The following is a 15833-nucleotide window of genomic DNA, read 5'->3' as shown; positions in this document are numbered from 1 at the left end:
CTTTCCCTGTCCTTTGGGGGTTTTTTTCCACGCTTCTACCACCTTCCTGGAAGCCTTGCTTTAGCTCCCTCTCCAGTGACCACCTCTCAAGGTTTTAGCTCTGTTCTGCTCTGTGAGTCCACTGAGGTCTTTGGGATTTTCCATGTCAATCTTTGGGATTTTCCATGCAAATCTTTGGGATTTCCCGTCTTCCCCATCTCCCAGTAGGCTTTGATGTTGGGGGCAGGGAATCATTCTCTCCAGAAATGTTAAAATATGTTTTCAGTTTGGGTTCAGTTTCAGTTTCTTCACATCTCATATCTGCTCTGTGCCTTCCCCTTTTAGAAATTCTCCAGACAACACTAAACACTGCATTTAAACTGAAACATAAGGTGCAGCACAAATGTGAAACCGCACAGAACTACTGGTGGTAGAAATGAGTCTTTGCTTTTGCTATCATCACATTCAGTAAATGAGTTTTTAGGTTGGGATGGAACTACAAGTTTCAGGGAAGATCTCAGGGAGAATGAGAGCTGAAGAGAGGAAAGGGAAGGCGATTGGAGACAATCCCATCCTAAACACACACTAAACCAACACCTTGGTGTTGACCTTGGTGTTATGGGCACCATGCTCTAACCGACTGAGCTAAAAGTTAATATCAGGTTTGCTTAGGTTTGGTCAAATTTTCCCTTATAATCCTTTTCACTGCTATTATTTTTTATGTTTAGTGATCATCTTAAAACTTGATGATAGTCAGATGGCCATAGAGAGTTTTGGTCACCAGAATTGCTTAAAGACGAGTATTTTTCACACTTTTCTTGAGGTTCAACAATTATATGAACAGCCAAAGCCTAATTCTGTGGATATAAGTTAATAGTCTAAAAACTTTCATTTATGTACTTCTTGATTTTTAATTCAATGTCACTAGTGTCTTCCTTCCACTATTTTCTAGTATCTTTTGTGTTGCATCTTCTGATTAATTTCCATTCCTAGGCTCAGACCAAACTGCTGCAGTTTGTTTTAATCAGCACTTTTACCACTAAAATGCAAAGCATTTCTAGACCATTCTCTATTAGAAATAAAACAGTCCCAGTAATCCATAGCAAACTCAATCATTCCACTTATTAATCTGCATAACATGAAAGGATATGGAACATACAAAATCTATCAGAGGTCATTAGGAAGGACATTGGTGCCAGATTGAAAGAATATATATACATAATACTAGATTACAGGAAGGAAGGAAGTATTGCTGACTTTATTGCTAATGCTCTGTTTATTTGTACAATATAAATCCAATTTGAATGTTTTATTTGAGAGATCGTGGTCTTTATTGTTGGACCAATGACAAAATGTTGAATATAAGAGACCAGAAACTGACTCACCTGAAAATTATTCATGAATTAGTTTAAACTCTAATCACTTGCAACCGGCATATTGACTAAAGTGATTCAGTCAAATATAATCTGAGAAATATTTTTATTTGTTGAGACATGCTGAAGAAACCCTGGTTGTAAAGCACTCATAATTAATCCTGAGATCCCCCAATGCCCATGAAAAGGCAGCTAGCCAAGCACAGGCACATTCCATACCATTTCAGCTGTTCAATGAGACAAAAAGTAATAGGTGGTTGGGGACAGAATGAAGAACTGTTGCTAATGTGCAATAAAAAGTATTGCTTTTAAAAGATTACAGAAATTATTTATACATATATTTTCCTCTTTCAGAATGGATTCACTCCATTGTATATGGCCGCCCAAGAAAATCACCTTGAAGTTGTTAAGTTTCTTCTTGACAATGGTGCAAGTCAGAGTCTTGCTACAGAGGTAAAAGTTCAGGTTTTGCTTCCTGTGTTCCTTTGTTTCAGGTTCCTCTCCTGCACATAGTAAAATTTCTGGAGAGGTTATGCTCAACAGCCTTTACAAAATCAGTCCTCTACATGGAAAATTACAAACCAGTGAAGCAATTTGGAGCAAATGACATTCCAACAGTTTTAATCATTAATAAAATTAGTAGTTCTTAATTTTAAAAAAGACATTGTATCAAATAAGAAAATCACACTATAACTTAGTTCTGGTCACACTAAACACTATAGTTCTGGTTTTTAATAAACAGAGGTTTAGAACTAGATGCATCTAGAGGTTATAAACTAGAGGTTATAACTGGTAGGCTGTTTGATTATCTGAATAGAACTAACTTAGGAAACCACAGTTCTCCATTTCACTTACAAGTTCCTACCTCCTATGTGCCTCATTTTCCCTATCTTTAAGATGCAGCTGGTAATGCTGGCTCAGCAATGAATTCCTGAAAGGAAAGGGGAAGTGTAAGTGCAAAATATTCAGAGTGGTAGTGAAAGCAACAGCACAGAGACATTAACATTTTTAAATATACTGCATTAAAATCTGCTTATTTCAATCTGCATATTTTTCAAATGCCATATTTACTGAAATATATGACAAGGTTTTTTGCCCCCAATCAGTATGGGGGAAAAAACTCCTCATCTTATAATTGCATACAAGGAAACCTCATTAAATACATTGTCTGTCATTAAACTGCTGCCAAAAGCAGCATGTGCTCAGTAATGGAAACCAACTCTGAAGTTGATTAAATACAGCAACACTGAGCATGACTATAAAACACATGGTCCATACTGGGCATATGCTGATATGAACTTACCACAAAGATATGTTAGTGCAGCCCATTTGAATAAGCTATATGGTAGTGCCCATTGCACTCAGCCTTCTCAGCACTGACTCTTTTTCAAGTCATTATGAGCCACTACATTGCATACTTTTTTACTTCCTTTTCACTCCCACAGCTGAGCTGCACCTTTCTTTCCTGTTTCCAATGAGTCCTGTTTCTTCACTAGCCTTAAATGTCTGACAAACGTCAACAAATGGGGCCTCAAACAGTTCACCCAGAATCCCTTCGTCATCCCCTCTCTTAGCCTGTCTTATATGATTAGTTTGGCTCCAGCCAACATGAAGTAGAGTCAGGCCAGGTTGCTCTGTGAGTCCTGGGATACGCCAAAATTTATAGGGATGTATTTGGTAGTCATGTTCTTCTGAGACAAAAAGAAATGCAAAACTCTGGAACTCTTGGTTCAGAGATGATACCTTTTATTAGACCAACTAAGATGAAAATCTACATATAAATTTCCAGAGCATCCCAGGACTCATGACAAAAACTCCTGGTTCCAGACATGACTGGAGGCTAATTAGTAGGGGTGTGCAAAACAGGCCATATTTGATTCGGATTTGGCCTGAATTGGGGACGGTGATTTGATTTGTTGATTTGGATCACTGTCCCCTATTCAATTTGGTTGAATCCAATTCTGAAGATTAGATGATGATTCGGAGAATCACCGATTCGGCCATAGACACAGTTTTAAATGTTTTTTCTGCGTACCTCAAGGTACCAGGCACAGCTCATGAATGCGGCAATGGTGGGGTGGATGGAGCATCCCACAGGAGTACGGGTGGGGGGCCCACATGCTTGGTAGTGAACTCAGAAGTGGACTGGAAGTAATTCCTGTCCACTTCTGGCTCTGCTGCTGAGCACACTGGCCCCCCCCCCCACACACACACACCTCTCTGGCTCAGCAATCAGCCATGGGGGGACCCTGAGTGCACTCCCAGATCCAGGAGGCACCCATTGCCAAGCCAGGAAGGCATGGGGGGTCCCCCCCCCGGCATGCTCCCCAGTGGACCCGGAACTGGATTGGAAGTACTTCTGGTCCACTTCCAGGTTTGCTGCTGAGTGCTCTGGAGGCGCTCCATTCGCCCCAGCATCACAGCATTCATGAGCCACCTGGTACCTTGAGGTATGTAGAAAAAACATTTAAATCTCTGTCTATATCTGAATCATCGAATCTTACAGATATCTCCCAATTGATTCAAAGGGTTCCAACTCTATTCGGAAAGATTAAAGGGTCTCTTGATTCGATTTGGATTTGGAGATTCGGCCACCGAATCAGGCCAAATCTCTGCTGAATTGAATCAGGGACTGAATCTTATCACAGCCCTACTAATTAGCACATGGATCTTTTGTGGGGGATATCTGGAGTACATATGCATACTGAGCTGTACTGAGCTGTGGAGTCACCATGGCTTGAAATGCTGTTGTCTCCACTGGGACCCAGCCTAGTGAATTCTTTGGTAAATCCTGAGCCTTTTGGCTTTGTACCAATATCATGCATAGTTTGTAATGCTACATCCCAGCGGGTATTGGTTGAAGGAAGGATATAAGAGGAGGAGGGGTTTCAGTGGGGAGGTGGTAGTGGGGACATTGAATGGTGTGTTAAGAAAAGATTATTAAGGAAACTAGAGGTTGTTGAGTGCTGGTAAAAGTGGTAAATTGAGTATAGCAGTTTATGACAGATGGGAATGTCAGGATGTACTGGGTTATGGGTTAAGTAAGAACTGAAACTGGAAGTTATATTATGTAAACCCAAGTCGGGGGTTGTTTGTTTAACTTGTGTTATGATGGGCATGAATTCCAAATAGATAATTGTGTCAGTTTATGATATGTTAGTGTACGTTGAGATCGATGATGTTTTGAGTTTTATGTGTATTATGGGTTTGTTATGACGTTTTGTACATTTTTAAAAAAGTTTCTAATACTATGTAAGTAGGTACAAAAGTGTTGTTTAGAAGTGTGTTTAATAGAGTACCCGTGCTAAAACTTGTAGCAGTTTCAGAAAAGGTGAAATGCATCATTCTGGATTAACTAAGTCTGTGGGTACCTATAATGCAAAGTCAGTGTTTTCAAATTTGCTTCTCACTGCCACATGCTCAGGGAGATCAGGGTCTGACAGTAAGCAAGGGGGAAAGGGATAACAAGGGGAAGAAGTTAGGGGGGTGAGGGGACTTACCTGACCCCCCAGATCTATTTTCCCTGCTGTAGCAAAAGGAAGGGGACACATTAAGGCAAACTTCCAATAATTAGATTCTGTGCCTGGAAAATTATAACAAATTTATAAATTTTCCACATATAGAATCTAATTATTTGGGGGCAATCTTGTATTTGAGTAAATACAGTACCTCAAATGCAGAACTAAGAAAGTGCCAAGCATGTGTTCTCTCTAAAATGCTACATTGTATTTGGCTACTCCTATTTAAATCAGTTTTCTTTAGGAAGCAATAATTTTTATTTTAAAAATTTCCTCTGTCTATATATATTTACAGTAACGTTAAAAATAAACATTACTTTCTTTGCCAAGTTAGCTTTTTGCAACAGTGTACTAATATGTATACTTTTGCCTGTGAAATGTTTCACTGTGTTTTTTCTGAAGTGAGCACTTAACCCAAAATTATTAATTGCTGATGGAATTGAATGAATTGATGAAATTGTGTTTCAGAACTTGGTGGTAATTAGTTTATAATCCAGGGCCTATTTCAGTTAACTACTACTCTATTTAAAGATTACTGAAGCCCCCAGACACCAAATAAGAAATGGTAAATTCTACAAATACATTGAAAAAATAGTTTTCAATACCTTTACCACTGTTTAATTATTAATACACTTTTTACAAAAAATGTCATTATTAGACACAAAAAATAGATTATGAGTATAAAATATGTTGTTACTTGTGACTGTATAGCTTTCGGAAAAAAAATATGTATTCCTTTCTTATTCTCATGTATCTGTTTGATTTCTTTGACCTTTGTGTGGGAAGAGAGTTTAAAATTTTCCCCACATCTCTTTGATTAAACAGCATGATCTGATTTCAGCCTGGATAGCTCCTTTGAAGTTTAATAGATTTTATATATAATATAATTATATAAGAGATTAATATGGCCATAATTGTTGTGAGGGGGGGTATTTATTTTTTAATAGCTTTAATATATGCCTGTTGTCCTTTGTCACTCTGCTAAATTCTTTGCTAGTAAATTAGTGCCCTGTAATGATATAGTCATTAATAATAAAACCCTTGGACAGTTTTTGTCTTGATCTTAGAAAATTTTTGAGTCAATATTTTTCTTCAGGGTGTTGGTGTTGGTTTTAAAGCACAAATACTAGTTATAGAACTGTTGACATAGTGATACTTACTTGCAAGGGCTGCTTGTGGGTTGTGTCTTCAAATCACACATGGTGGAAATGCATTCATATCAATGTTAATATTCTCAGTCACAGTTTAATTATCTTTGTTTCAGTAATCGCTTTATATATGGTATGGATAGACCACTGCATTTTGATCATCAGAAATGGAGGCTATGAGAAGATGCAATGGTTGTTTTGATGCATGAGTAAAGAGTTCAAATTTCTCCATTCCCTTCCACTCCCCCCCACCCCGAAAAGAGAAACTTCTTGCCTAGCAGCCATTTTTTTCTCACCCCCCAACAATTCCTCCCCCCGATTCGCATTTAAAAGTCACTAAAAATAAAAGGAACTCTAAGCAACCGATCAGAATGGTTTCTGTTGCTAGGACAACCACTTTTTACAGGTGACTCAGCTGTGTGCTCACAAGGCCAACTTAAAAAAAAAAAAGCTAGATTTTTCTTAATTTTGTCATGTGTCATTCTGAAGGCTTTTCAGCAATAGACGAGACCCTGCTGCTATAGCTACATCAATAGAGCCCCCTAGTGGAGACAGTGTGTGTCAATGGAAGAAACCTTTCTGCTGGCATAGTTATACAACCTCCTTAAACTGTTGAAATGCATTTTTGTCCTCATTCATGGTACCTGTAACCACATGTAGATATCCTTCTGGGCACTGTGTTTATAGGGAAAAAAGGGAATATGTACAACACAAATGCTTGTGATGAAATATATTCATACAAAGATAGAAGTTTGCTTTTCTGTATCTGGATTGCTCCCTATGGAATCTGTAATTAGCATTGCAGATTGCATTGTTATCAGCTAAACAATATCATTATTCAACTGAATGTGACTTGCTTAGCAATTAATTTGATGAGGGTCTCCTCAGATAAACCTCTTGCTGCAGTGCCGGCTTAGAAAAGCAGTTGGGTGCATTAGAATTCATCTAAGGCTTGATCTAACAGAAAATTTTGGAAGGTCTCACACTGGTGTTTATAGTTCCTGTTCCACATGGTAATATTTGCCATACATAAGAAAAAGCATAGTGTGAGCCAGACTGTTGGGGTCTGAATATCCTTGTGATGGACTTAATACAGAGTCTAAATAGCTAGGCCCATCAGTTGGTAGATAAATGGACAGAACTTAAATCTGTTTGCTAAAACTTGTTGGGAGTGTAAGGCTTTTTTGTAGGGTTGGAGTGTTGTTAATGTTCCAACAAATATGTGAGAAGTAGGGGGAGGGCGGTTTGTTTTTTGTTCTTGTTTGTTTTTGTGATATCTATTTTCGGACAAGCTGCATAGTTTAGAGAGTTGTTAGATGAGCTTTTGGGCCTTTTCTCAGGAGCTTTTCCTCAGCTTGCTGAAGAAAGTTGATCTGAAGGGCCCATTGTGCCCAAAATCTTGTCTAACATCTCTCCCAACTAAAGAGTTAGTCCCATAGAAGTTATCACCCCAAAACCCTGGCTTTTATTTAAGATTTTGTTTTGTTTTTGAAAAGTTTTCCTGAGGAGGAGACTCTATGAACTCCAACAGTTCGGGGAGTGTTGGTATAAAGATCATAGTCTCCACTTGAGGAAGAGTTTGTTTGTAATATACAGTAAAATCCCTGTTATCCGGCATTTGAGTAACCAGAGCATTCTATTAACCAGAATTTCCGGCCGACCGAATGTGGGCATGGGTGGGGGGGAAAGTTCATATGTGGCTGCCGCCAACACCACCACCTACCATCCTGCACTGAAGTGCCACCACCCGCCCCTTGCTTCGTGTGCAGCCGCTGCAACCCCTCTCCCCTCCTCTCCCCACCGCCCCCACTCTGTCTCTGGCCAAAAACTGCTGGTCTTAGGTAACCGGCATTTTTAGATACCCAGTACCCCCCATTCCCCACTCATGCCAGATAACAGGGATTTTACTATATCTAGAACATTGGCCAGCATCTATTACTTTCATCTTTCTGTGTTTAGAGGGTTCCAGTATAAAGACTATTAGGCAAGTGCCTTATTTCTTTTTTTTTCAGCTCCCCATTTCTTCATTTTACTCCATTTCCATATTTTGCCACTATTTCAGGAGCTCATCTTCAGCTAATAGAAGATTAACTATCACTTAATTGTTTAATGTTCATGAATAGGGAGATAAACTTTGAAGCAAGAATGAAGTAATTTATATAGTGACTACCCAAATTCCTGGCAATGTTTAGTAGACTTAAATAGCTTCATTTTTTAAAGTAATGCATTGGATAGAGATGAGCATAACATTCAGAAAAATGTAGGTTCTTTGGAAGGGAAAATATTTGCTACAGGGACATAGTTACAGCATTTATAATTCAGTATCATTTCAATTTTTCTTTCTTGAGTATACTTACAAGTTGAATATTTTAGTAATTTTCCTTGTTTTTTAAGCCTAATGCAATTATTTGTTCTTATGCTTCTATGTCTGAACAAAATCAGTCCTAAACACCAGAGGAAATTAAATAGTTATTCCCTGGTTCACCAACACACAACCTCAGGTTTATGATATTGAAACAGTTATACTCAGTTTGAGTATAAGGGTCTTTAATTTACCCAACCTCACACACTGAATCTGAATTAGACACAACTTTTAATATTCCAGCTATAAATACCACCTGTTTCCTTTTCATTCCAGAAGTCTTTGAATATCTACCAAGTGTCATTCTTGTATGTTTACAGGATGGGTTCACCCCTTTGGCAGTAGCTTTGCAACAAGGCCATGACCAGGTGGTTTCACTGTTGCTTGAAAATGATACAAAGGGAAAAGTTCGTCTTCCTGCTCTTCACATTGCTGCCCGCAAGGATGACACAAAAGCTGCTGCTCTGCTGCTGCAGAATGATCATAATGCTGATGTGGAATCAAAGGTTAGTTGTAACCAAAGCTATATACTAATAACGTGCACACTGCCACATGAAGATTTCCTTTAAAAAAAAAGTGGTTGCTGCAAGGAATTACTTCACTTCTCCAGTTTGACATAATTAAAAATACAGTTTAATTTGTATTTATTCCCTTTGTTTAAAATTGGGGTTAATGACCCTAAAATAATATAAAACTAGGTATTATTATTATTAAAGATATTAGTAAATGATCAGGTATATTTGAAATGAAGACTGGCATCTGTAGCGTGCTATAGAGATCATATCATTAACAAACCATGCGATTAAAGTTGTATGTGATCCTATTACCTTAAGAACTCTGAGAAACATGTAACAATTAACATTTCAATTATACAATCATTCAGCTTCCATTCAGTCTTAGCTTTCTTTCTGTGCCTATTTTGCTTTCATCATAGCTTTCATACCATATAGCTATCACAAAGCTTTTTGCATCCATGCCACCAGTGGTGAACTAACCATTCATTTTTTCCCTCTTTGCTTCCAAATGTGTTAACCTAGATGATGGTGAATAGAACAACAGAGGTATATATAAATATATATATGCATCATCACTCTTCCATAACTTAGTGCTCTTGCATCATTTCTTCCTCCTTCTCTTTGCATTGCCTTGTATAGGATAGATATCTGCTTTAGGTTAAATGAAGTAGCATGTGCTAGAGAAGATTTTAGTTTAGTTACCAGGGCTTTCTGCAGCTGAAACTAGGATTTAAAAGTAAGGGTGAGCAGTCTTTGGAACTAGTTACCATCATAAAAGAATTATACTGCAGAAAATGAAGGTTTCAGGCGTTCTAATGTTGTAGATGTTTATCAGCTGTGTCAAAAGCTGCAGACAACCCTGTCATATTGTGCATCCAGGACTGATTCTTTGGGCTTCTGCATGACACTTACCCCTGACGGTGTCAGCAAATAAAATAATCTTAGAGTGGTACTAAATCTGCAACACTCTCAAAGCAAGGCAGTGACAGCTAGCATGGCTAAAAGGCTTGCTAACAATTTAGAAATGCATCTAATTCCAATAAGATTTCATACTTTGCAGGACTGATGGAATTGCTGCATGTTTTAGCATTTTTAAAAGAAAGTAAAATTACTTCAGTATGAAAATAAGTTGCTGAAGTGATGTTATCAGCTAGGCATCTTCTAATTAGGATGACAACTTGTGGTGTCTGAACATAACCCAGTGTGATTGTCCACAGTGGGAGATTGATCTTTATGGTACTAACCCTTGAAAAAAAAGCCACATTAATAATTTAAAATGGTCTTTGATGTTGTTTTAATTTGCATGTTCTTTGAATTTATGAAATCTAGTTAGCAAGGATCATCAAGTAACTTGTATCTAAATTTCTGTGAAGAATCTCCAAGTGGTTTAATTTGCAAGGCTGAAATAATAAAGATAACAAGTAGATATTTCTATTTAGAAATTGCTTTCTTGTATTAAAAAGGTTCATTTTTATACTCAAATGCCTTCTGCTGGAATAACTAAAAGTTTTATCCTAGTCCTATTCTTTTAAAATAATTATGTTAATTTCTTTCCCTTGGGCATAGCAATATCATTTTATTTAGAGAGCTGATAAATAAATGTCATTGAGTAAAAACTAGCACAGAATGGAATATTGACTTGGAGAATATTCTGCTTACTAGTTTTTTTTCAGAGCTGTAATATAAATATTGCAGAGACAGGGAGACATAAAAAATTAAATGTATTTATGTTTTTCCCCCCCAGAGTGGCTTCACACCGCTGCACATAGCTGCTCACTATGGAAATATCAATGTAGCGACATTGCTGTTAAATCGAGGAGCTGCTGTGGACTTCACTGCAAGGGTAAGGGTGAAATATCACTGGTCTGTTTAGTGGATGCGTTAATCTTTTTTAAATATTCCCTTAAAATATACAGAAATATGCCATTCTTACCAAAGCTGGAAATTCTGGGATGCCAAAGTTCTTTGTGATCATATTATAAGTCTTTATATTTAGGAGTATGGGTTTGGTTTGGTGTCTTTTTTAAGTTGCACATATCTTCTGGAAAATGTGAACCTTTTACAAATAATGACTTCTACCTTCATGGTTATAATGGGACAAAACCACACTGCCATTAGCTAAAACATCTACCTTTTTCCTATATCTTTTGCAGATGTCAGTGAATCTACCTCTATTGAAAATGACTGTCAACTCTAAGGCTAGGGACAGAAATTACACATAAACTGGTATAAGTGATCAGAAATTGGTTTAAGTCTGTAACACAACAGAAGTTCAGTGTAGATAAACCTCTTTCAAAATGGCTAAAACCAGTTTAAGGCAAATCTGGATGGATATAGTATCAGATTTAACTGATTTAGGTTAAATCAGTTATTGAACTTCTGTCCCAGATGCCCTCAAGTTGTAAGGTAATTTACACTCCCCCAGCATCCCAGGATACCTTGCTACTCACCTGCAAACTCCCCCTCACAGGGTGGGCAGGCTAGCCTTTGCCCAAGCTGTCTGCTCCAGCTGAGCAGGTATGCATGCCATTGCACCCCCTGGCTTCTGGCATGTGGCTGCATTTCCAGAATCAAAACTGAATGTCTGTTCACTTGCTTATCTGTTCAATCAACACAGTTTAGACTAATCTGAGAAGATTGAATCAATTGAGCCTCGGGCTTTTTGACTCTCTGTACTTATCCTAATTGTTTCTAGTGTTTGTTGAGCCTGGATACCTTCAGTAAATAAATCAGTTCCTTCTTGCTTCATGTGAGATTGAGGCAATATATAAGAGGGGACATAAGAGTCTGGAGAAGGGATGGGCAAAATACAGCCTGCAGACTGGATTTGACCCACTAACTGATTTGATCAGGCCCATGCATGGGTGCCTGCCAGTTGTTTGCTTCTAGTCTGCAGCTGCCCCCATGGCACTCTGCATGAGGCCGAGCTCTGCCTTCTCCGGCCTGTGCCTGCCAACCCCAGCCAGCATACAACATCCTGGCGGGGCTGCTCCCATTACAGGTGCAGGTATTGCTCAGTTCCCCCTGCCTCCAGTGACTCCTCCTCCTCCTGCCTCACCACTCCAAGTGAGGAGGAAGCTGCAGCTAGATGGCTTCTTCCCCAACATGCAGTGCTTCTGCTTCAGCTCTAGCTCCTGGCCACCTTCCACCCACTCAGCTGCCAGCAGGTGGCTGCTCATTGTGCCAGGTGGGTGGAGTGGGTGGAAGGTGGCTTGCCCAGCTGCAGCTTCTCCCCCACCTGGCCAGAGTGGTGCAGCAGGAGCAGGAAGAGGAGGAGCCTCTGGAAGCATAGGGAGCTGAGCCATACTTGGGTAGCCCAACTGGCAAGCTATGCATGCTGGCTAGGTCTGGGGCAGTGCTGTTTGGTGGGCATGGGGCAGGTTTGGGCAAGAGAGTGTGATCCCCAGGCAGAGTACCCAAGGGGCAGTGGTGGGATGGATGGGGGGAGGGCAGGCAGACTGTACTTGTACCTGCAGCATACTGCCCAAGTGAGCTCTCCTGCACGCACCCCTTGTCCCCCTCACTCCCTTTCCCACACCCCTGGCCAACTCCTAAGACCTAGTGTGTGGGCAGCCCTGCACATACACCCCAACCCACCCATCACACACACCCACATACCTCCCCACAGACACTCCACCCCTCCCACATACAGTATATACATGAGTAAGAATTTATTTTGAGCTATTATGCAATTGCCTCTATATACACTACTCAAAAATACATAAATCAGGAAAAAAATTCTTTTAAAAAATAGAATTAAAATGTGTTATAATAGATGTTCAATTTTGAGCATATGTCTTGTTTTATGTCTATCATTTGTTAAATGATATCTTCTGAAAGATTTTATGTGTGCACTTGACAGCACACCAAACCTAGTTAAGTGGTGCACCACACAAAATAATTGCCCACCTCTGGTCTGGAGGAATAGAAAAATAAAATTAGATTACCCAGAAATATAGAAGGAAACCTTATGGCATGAAAAATGATGGAGGCAGAGGAATGTGAGAAGAAAAAGGGGGATTGTAGGGTTAAGGAATGTAGGTGAGGAAAGGAAGACATAAGGCACTGATTCTCAGCTGGGGTGCCATGGCATGCTGGCGTGCTGTGAACCTCTTCTAGGGGTGTCACGATATGGGTGTCTCCACAACTATGGTGGTGTGCCATGTGCACCTCCTGTGGAGACAGACTGGGCAGTAGGTGCAGCTGGAGCTTGTACTCTTCCTGCAGCTGTTCCTTGTCCAACCCCATATCTTGCTCCTGGAAATGGAAGTGAGCTGGGCAGGTGGGACTGTCCTGCATCCCTCTGCTTCTGGGAGAAATGTATGGCTGGACTGGGAAAGGTTGTGATAAGTGTGCATACCCTGGCTACAGCTATTTTACACCAACCCTCTGGTGGCGTCAGGCTGGGCTGTGAAGTGGATGTTTGCACTGCTCCTCTGGGAGGAGTTACGCTGCACCAAAGCAACCCTTTACACTGCTCTGCCAGAGGAGTCAGCTGGGCTGGAGCAGCCATTTGTACTACCTGGCTGGAGCAGCAGGGTCTAGGGACACTTCAAGGAAGGTAAGAACATCCTCCTTTCCCCTTTCTTCCCCTCCACCAACCACCACAGGGGTACAGGGAGTTTTACCTAGGGCACAAAACTGTTCAGTTATGCTTTTGATCCTTCGCATTTTAGGTTTCATCAGAAAACCCTAATACAGGCAGGAATCTGGGGCATCACGCTAGTTGAGAAGCACTGAAGTAAGCAGAGGCAGCACAGCAGTGATTCTCAACCAGGGGTGCCGCCAAATTAAAAAAAAGTTGTGGAGGGAGCCCTGACCAAAAATGTTGAGAACCACTGACATAAGATCAAGGGAATGTAGCCAAGGCAAGGACAGAGGCAGGAGAATATGATTAGGGAGGCAGGAATTCCAGGGGTACGTAGGCAGAAATACGAAAGGACATGTGATAGACATGTACTACTTAAGTAGTAGATGGATGGCGAATTTGGAGAAAACAAGAAAGTGAGGGATCCAGTGGGAATGATAAGAGATGTGAAATAGGGCTGTGCAAAATTTCAACAGGTGTTTTGTTTTGAAGCTGTTTCAACGTGTTTTGAGCTTGAAACTGAAATGAAACAAAAGGATTCAAAACAGCTTCAAAATGAAATGAGGGCACTTGAAATGTTTCAAAACTTTCGAAACGTTCAAGTTTTGAAACAGCCCAGTAGCGAGAGGTGGGGGAGAGCTAGGGCTGCGCTCTGTGCAGCTCAGCCCAATGGTGGGAGGCAGAGGAGAGCCAGGGGTGCACTCCAAGTGGCTCTGCCAGCCCCACAGAGCTCAGCCCAGCGGCAGGAGAACCAGTGGCGTGGCTGCTCCGAGCACAGCTCTGGTTCCAAGCACAGCCCTGGTCAGTGGCTCTCCACCACCTCCCACCACCAGGCTCAGCTCCATGGGGATGCAGAGCACAGCCCTGGTGAGCACAGCCTGGCAGCTGGAGGCTCCGCAGCCCCATGGAGCCGAGCCTGGCAGCAGGAGGCAGCAGAGAGCCACTGGAGCTTGGAGCAGCTCTACCACTGGCTTTCCCACCACTTCCCACCTCCAGGCTGAGGTCCATGGGGCTGGTGGAGCCACTCAGAGCACAGTCCTGGCTCTCTCCCACCTCCTGCCACCAGGCTGAGCTCCATGGGGCTGGCAGAGCTGCTTGGAGTGCAGCCCTGGCTCTCCCCTGTCTCCCACCACTGGGTTGCACTACGAACAGCTCCACCAGCCCCACAGAGCTCAGTCCCACAGCCCCCCCGGGGGTGCGGGCCCCCAGATCTGCATGCAGGATGACAGGAGGCTGTTGCTGGTGCCTGGCGCCAGCAGCAGTCTTCTCGGTGCTGTGTGCGAGCTGTGCCCAGCACTAGTCCCAGATGGCAGTGGCAGCCTCCTGTCATTCCATGTGCAGATCTGGGGGCCTGCACTCCCAAGAGGATTCTGGCACAGCTCCACAGCCTTCCTGGGGGTGCGGACCCGCAGATCTGCACACAGGATGACAGCAGGCTGCTGCTGCTGGCAAGCAAACGAGTTTTGCTCTCAGAATCTCAAGGTGCAGTTTCCCAGAAACTCCTACACCTATCTCCTTGAAACTTAGCAGGCTTCATGCCTTCAGAAGGGGCTACCATCCCTGCAATTTTAATTCAAATGAGGCAAGAAATGACAAAGTTATAGGCATTTTTATGACTCTCCATGATAGCCTATGAGCAAAATATCAAAACGTGTTGAAACAGCGAAACAGTTTCAACAAAACAAAATGGAACAGTCCTTCAAAACAAAATGAAACGATGAAATGAAACACTGTCCCTTTGAAACAGCAAAACGGAAGTCGAAATGAAACGGTACTGTTTCACAGAGCCCTAATGTGAAGGCAAAGGTCAAAGGCTAACTGGACTGAAGACTTAAAGAGAAGCAAAAAGTGATAGGAGACTCTGTCACTTATAGGGACAGAGTAGCAGCTTTTCTCCCCAGTGGTTAAGACAAAATGAGGGCAACTCCTCTCTAAGAATAAGATGGACCATTTCTTTGTTAAATAATCTCAGTGTTTTAATAATAATCTCATGATTTTTTAATCAAATTTAAAAATAATTTCATGACTCCTAAAATGTGACTCATGTTTTATGAAATTAAAGTTTTCTATATAAAAAGAAAACAATGAAAAAAGTGAGGCAGAGATAGGGAGTTTTATAGGATGGTGGGTATGAAATGACCAGTACTACAACTGAGGTGGACGTGAAATTATAAAAAAACCTTCAATGTGTTCACAGATCAGGGGGTGGATAATATCTATTCCAGAATTCAAAAAGATCTGACATATGAAATCACAGGCCCAGTAGCAAGGATTTTTAATAAAGCTATCAAATCAGTGAAGGGAACCATAAGATTGGAAGATAGCGAATATAGAACTTCTGTTTAAAAAA

At 41.0% G+C, this 15833-nt stretch overlaps 1 protein-coding gene across 28 annotated transcripts in view; it reads left to right on the top strand.

The window, feature by feature from the left end:
• The window catches only part of ANK3 (ankyrin 3), a 595175-nt gene that overhangs the window by 343775 nt on the left and 235567 nt on the right, over window positions 1-15833 (top strand). For 20 of the 28 annotated variants that reach the window (XM_025202620.1, XM_025202612.1, XM_025202613.1 and 17 more), the window contains exons 5-8: window positions 1707-1805; window positions 8701-8886; window positions 9418-9441; window positions 10640-10738. In XM_025202620.1, the coding sequence (XP_025058405.1) occupies window positions 1707-1805; window positions 8701-8886; window positions 9418-9441; window positions 10640-10738 (408 nt within the window). The remainder of the gene's footprint in view (window positions 1-1706; window positions 1806-8700; window positions 8887-9417; window positions 9442-10639; window positions 10739-15833) is intronic. The other 8 variants (XM_025202621.1, XM_025202614.1, XM_025202616.1 and 5 more) reach the window with 1 other exon arrangement.

This window comes from Alligator sinensis, unplaced genomic scaffold (assembly GCF_000455745.1).
Source record: "Alligator sinensis unplaced genomic scaffold, ASM45574v1 scaffold674_1, whole genome shotgun sequence".
Classification (NCBI taxonomy): domain Eukaryota; kingdom Metazoa; phylum Chordata; order Crocodylia; family Alligatoridae; genus Alligator; species Alligator sinensis.
Note: the sequence above shows the minus strand (reverse complement) of the source record. Positions and strands in the feature narration are given on the sequence as shown.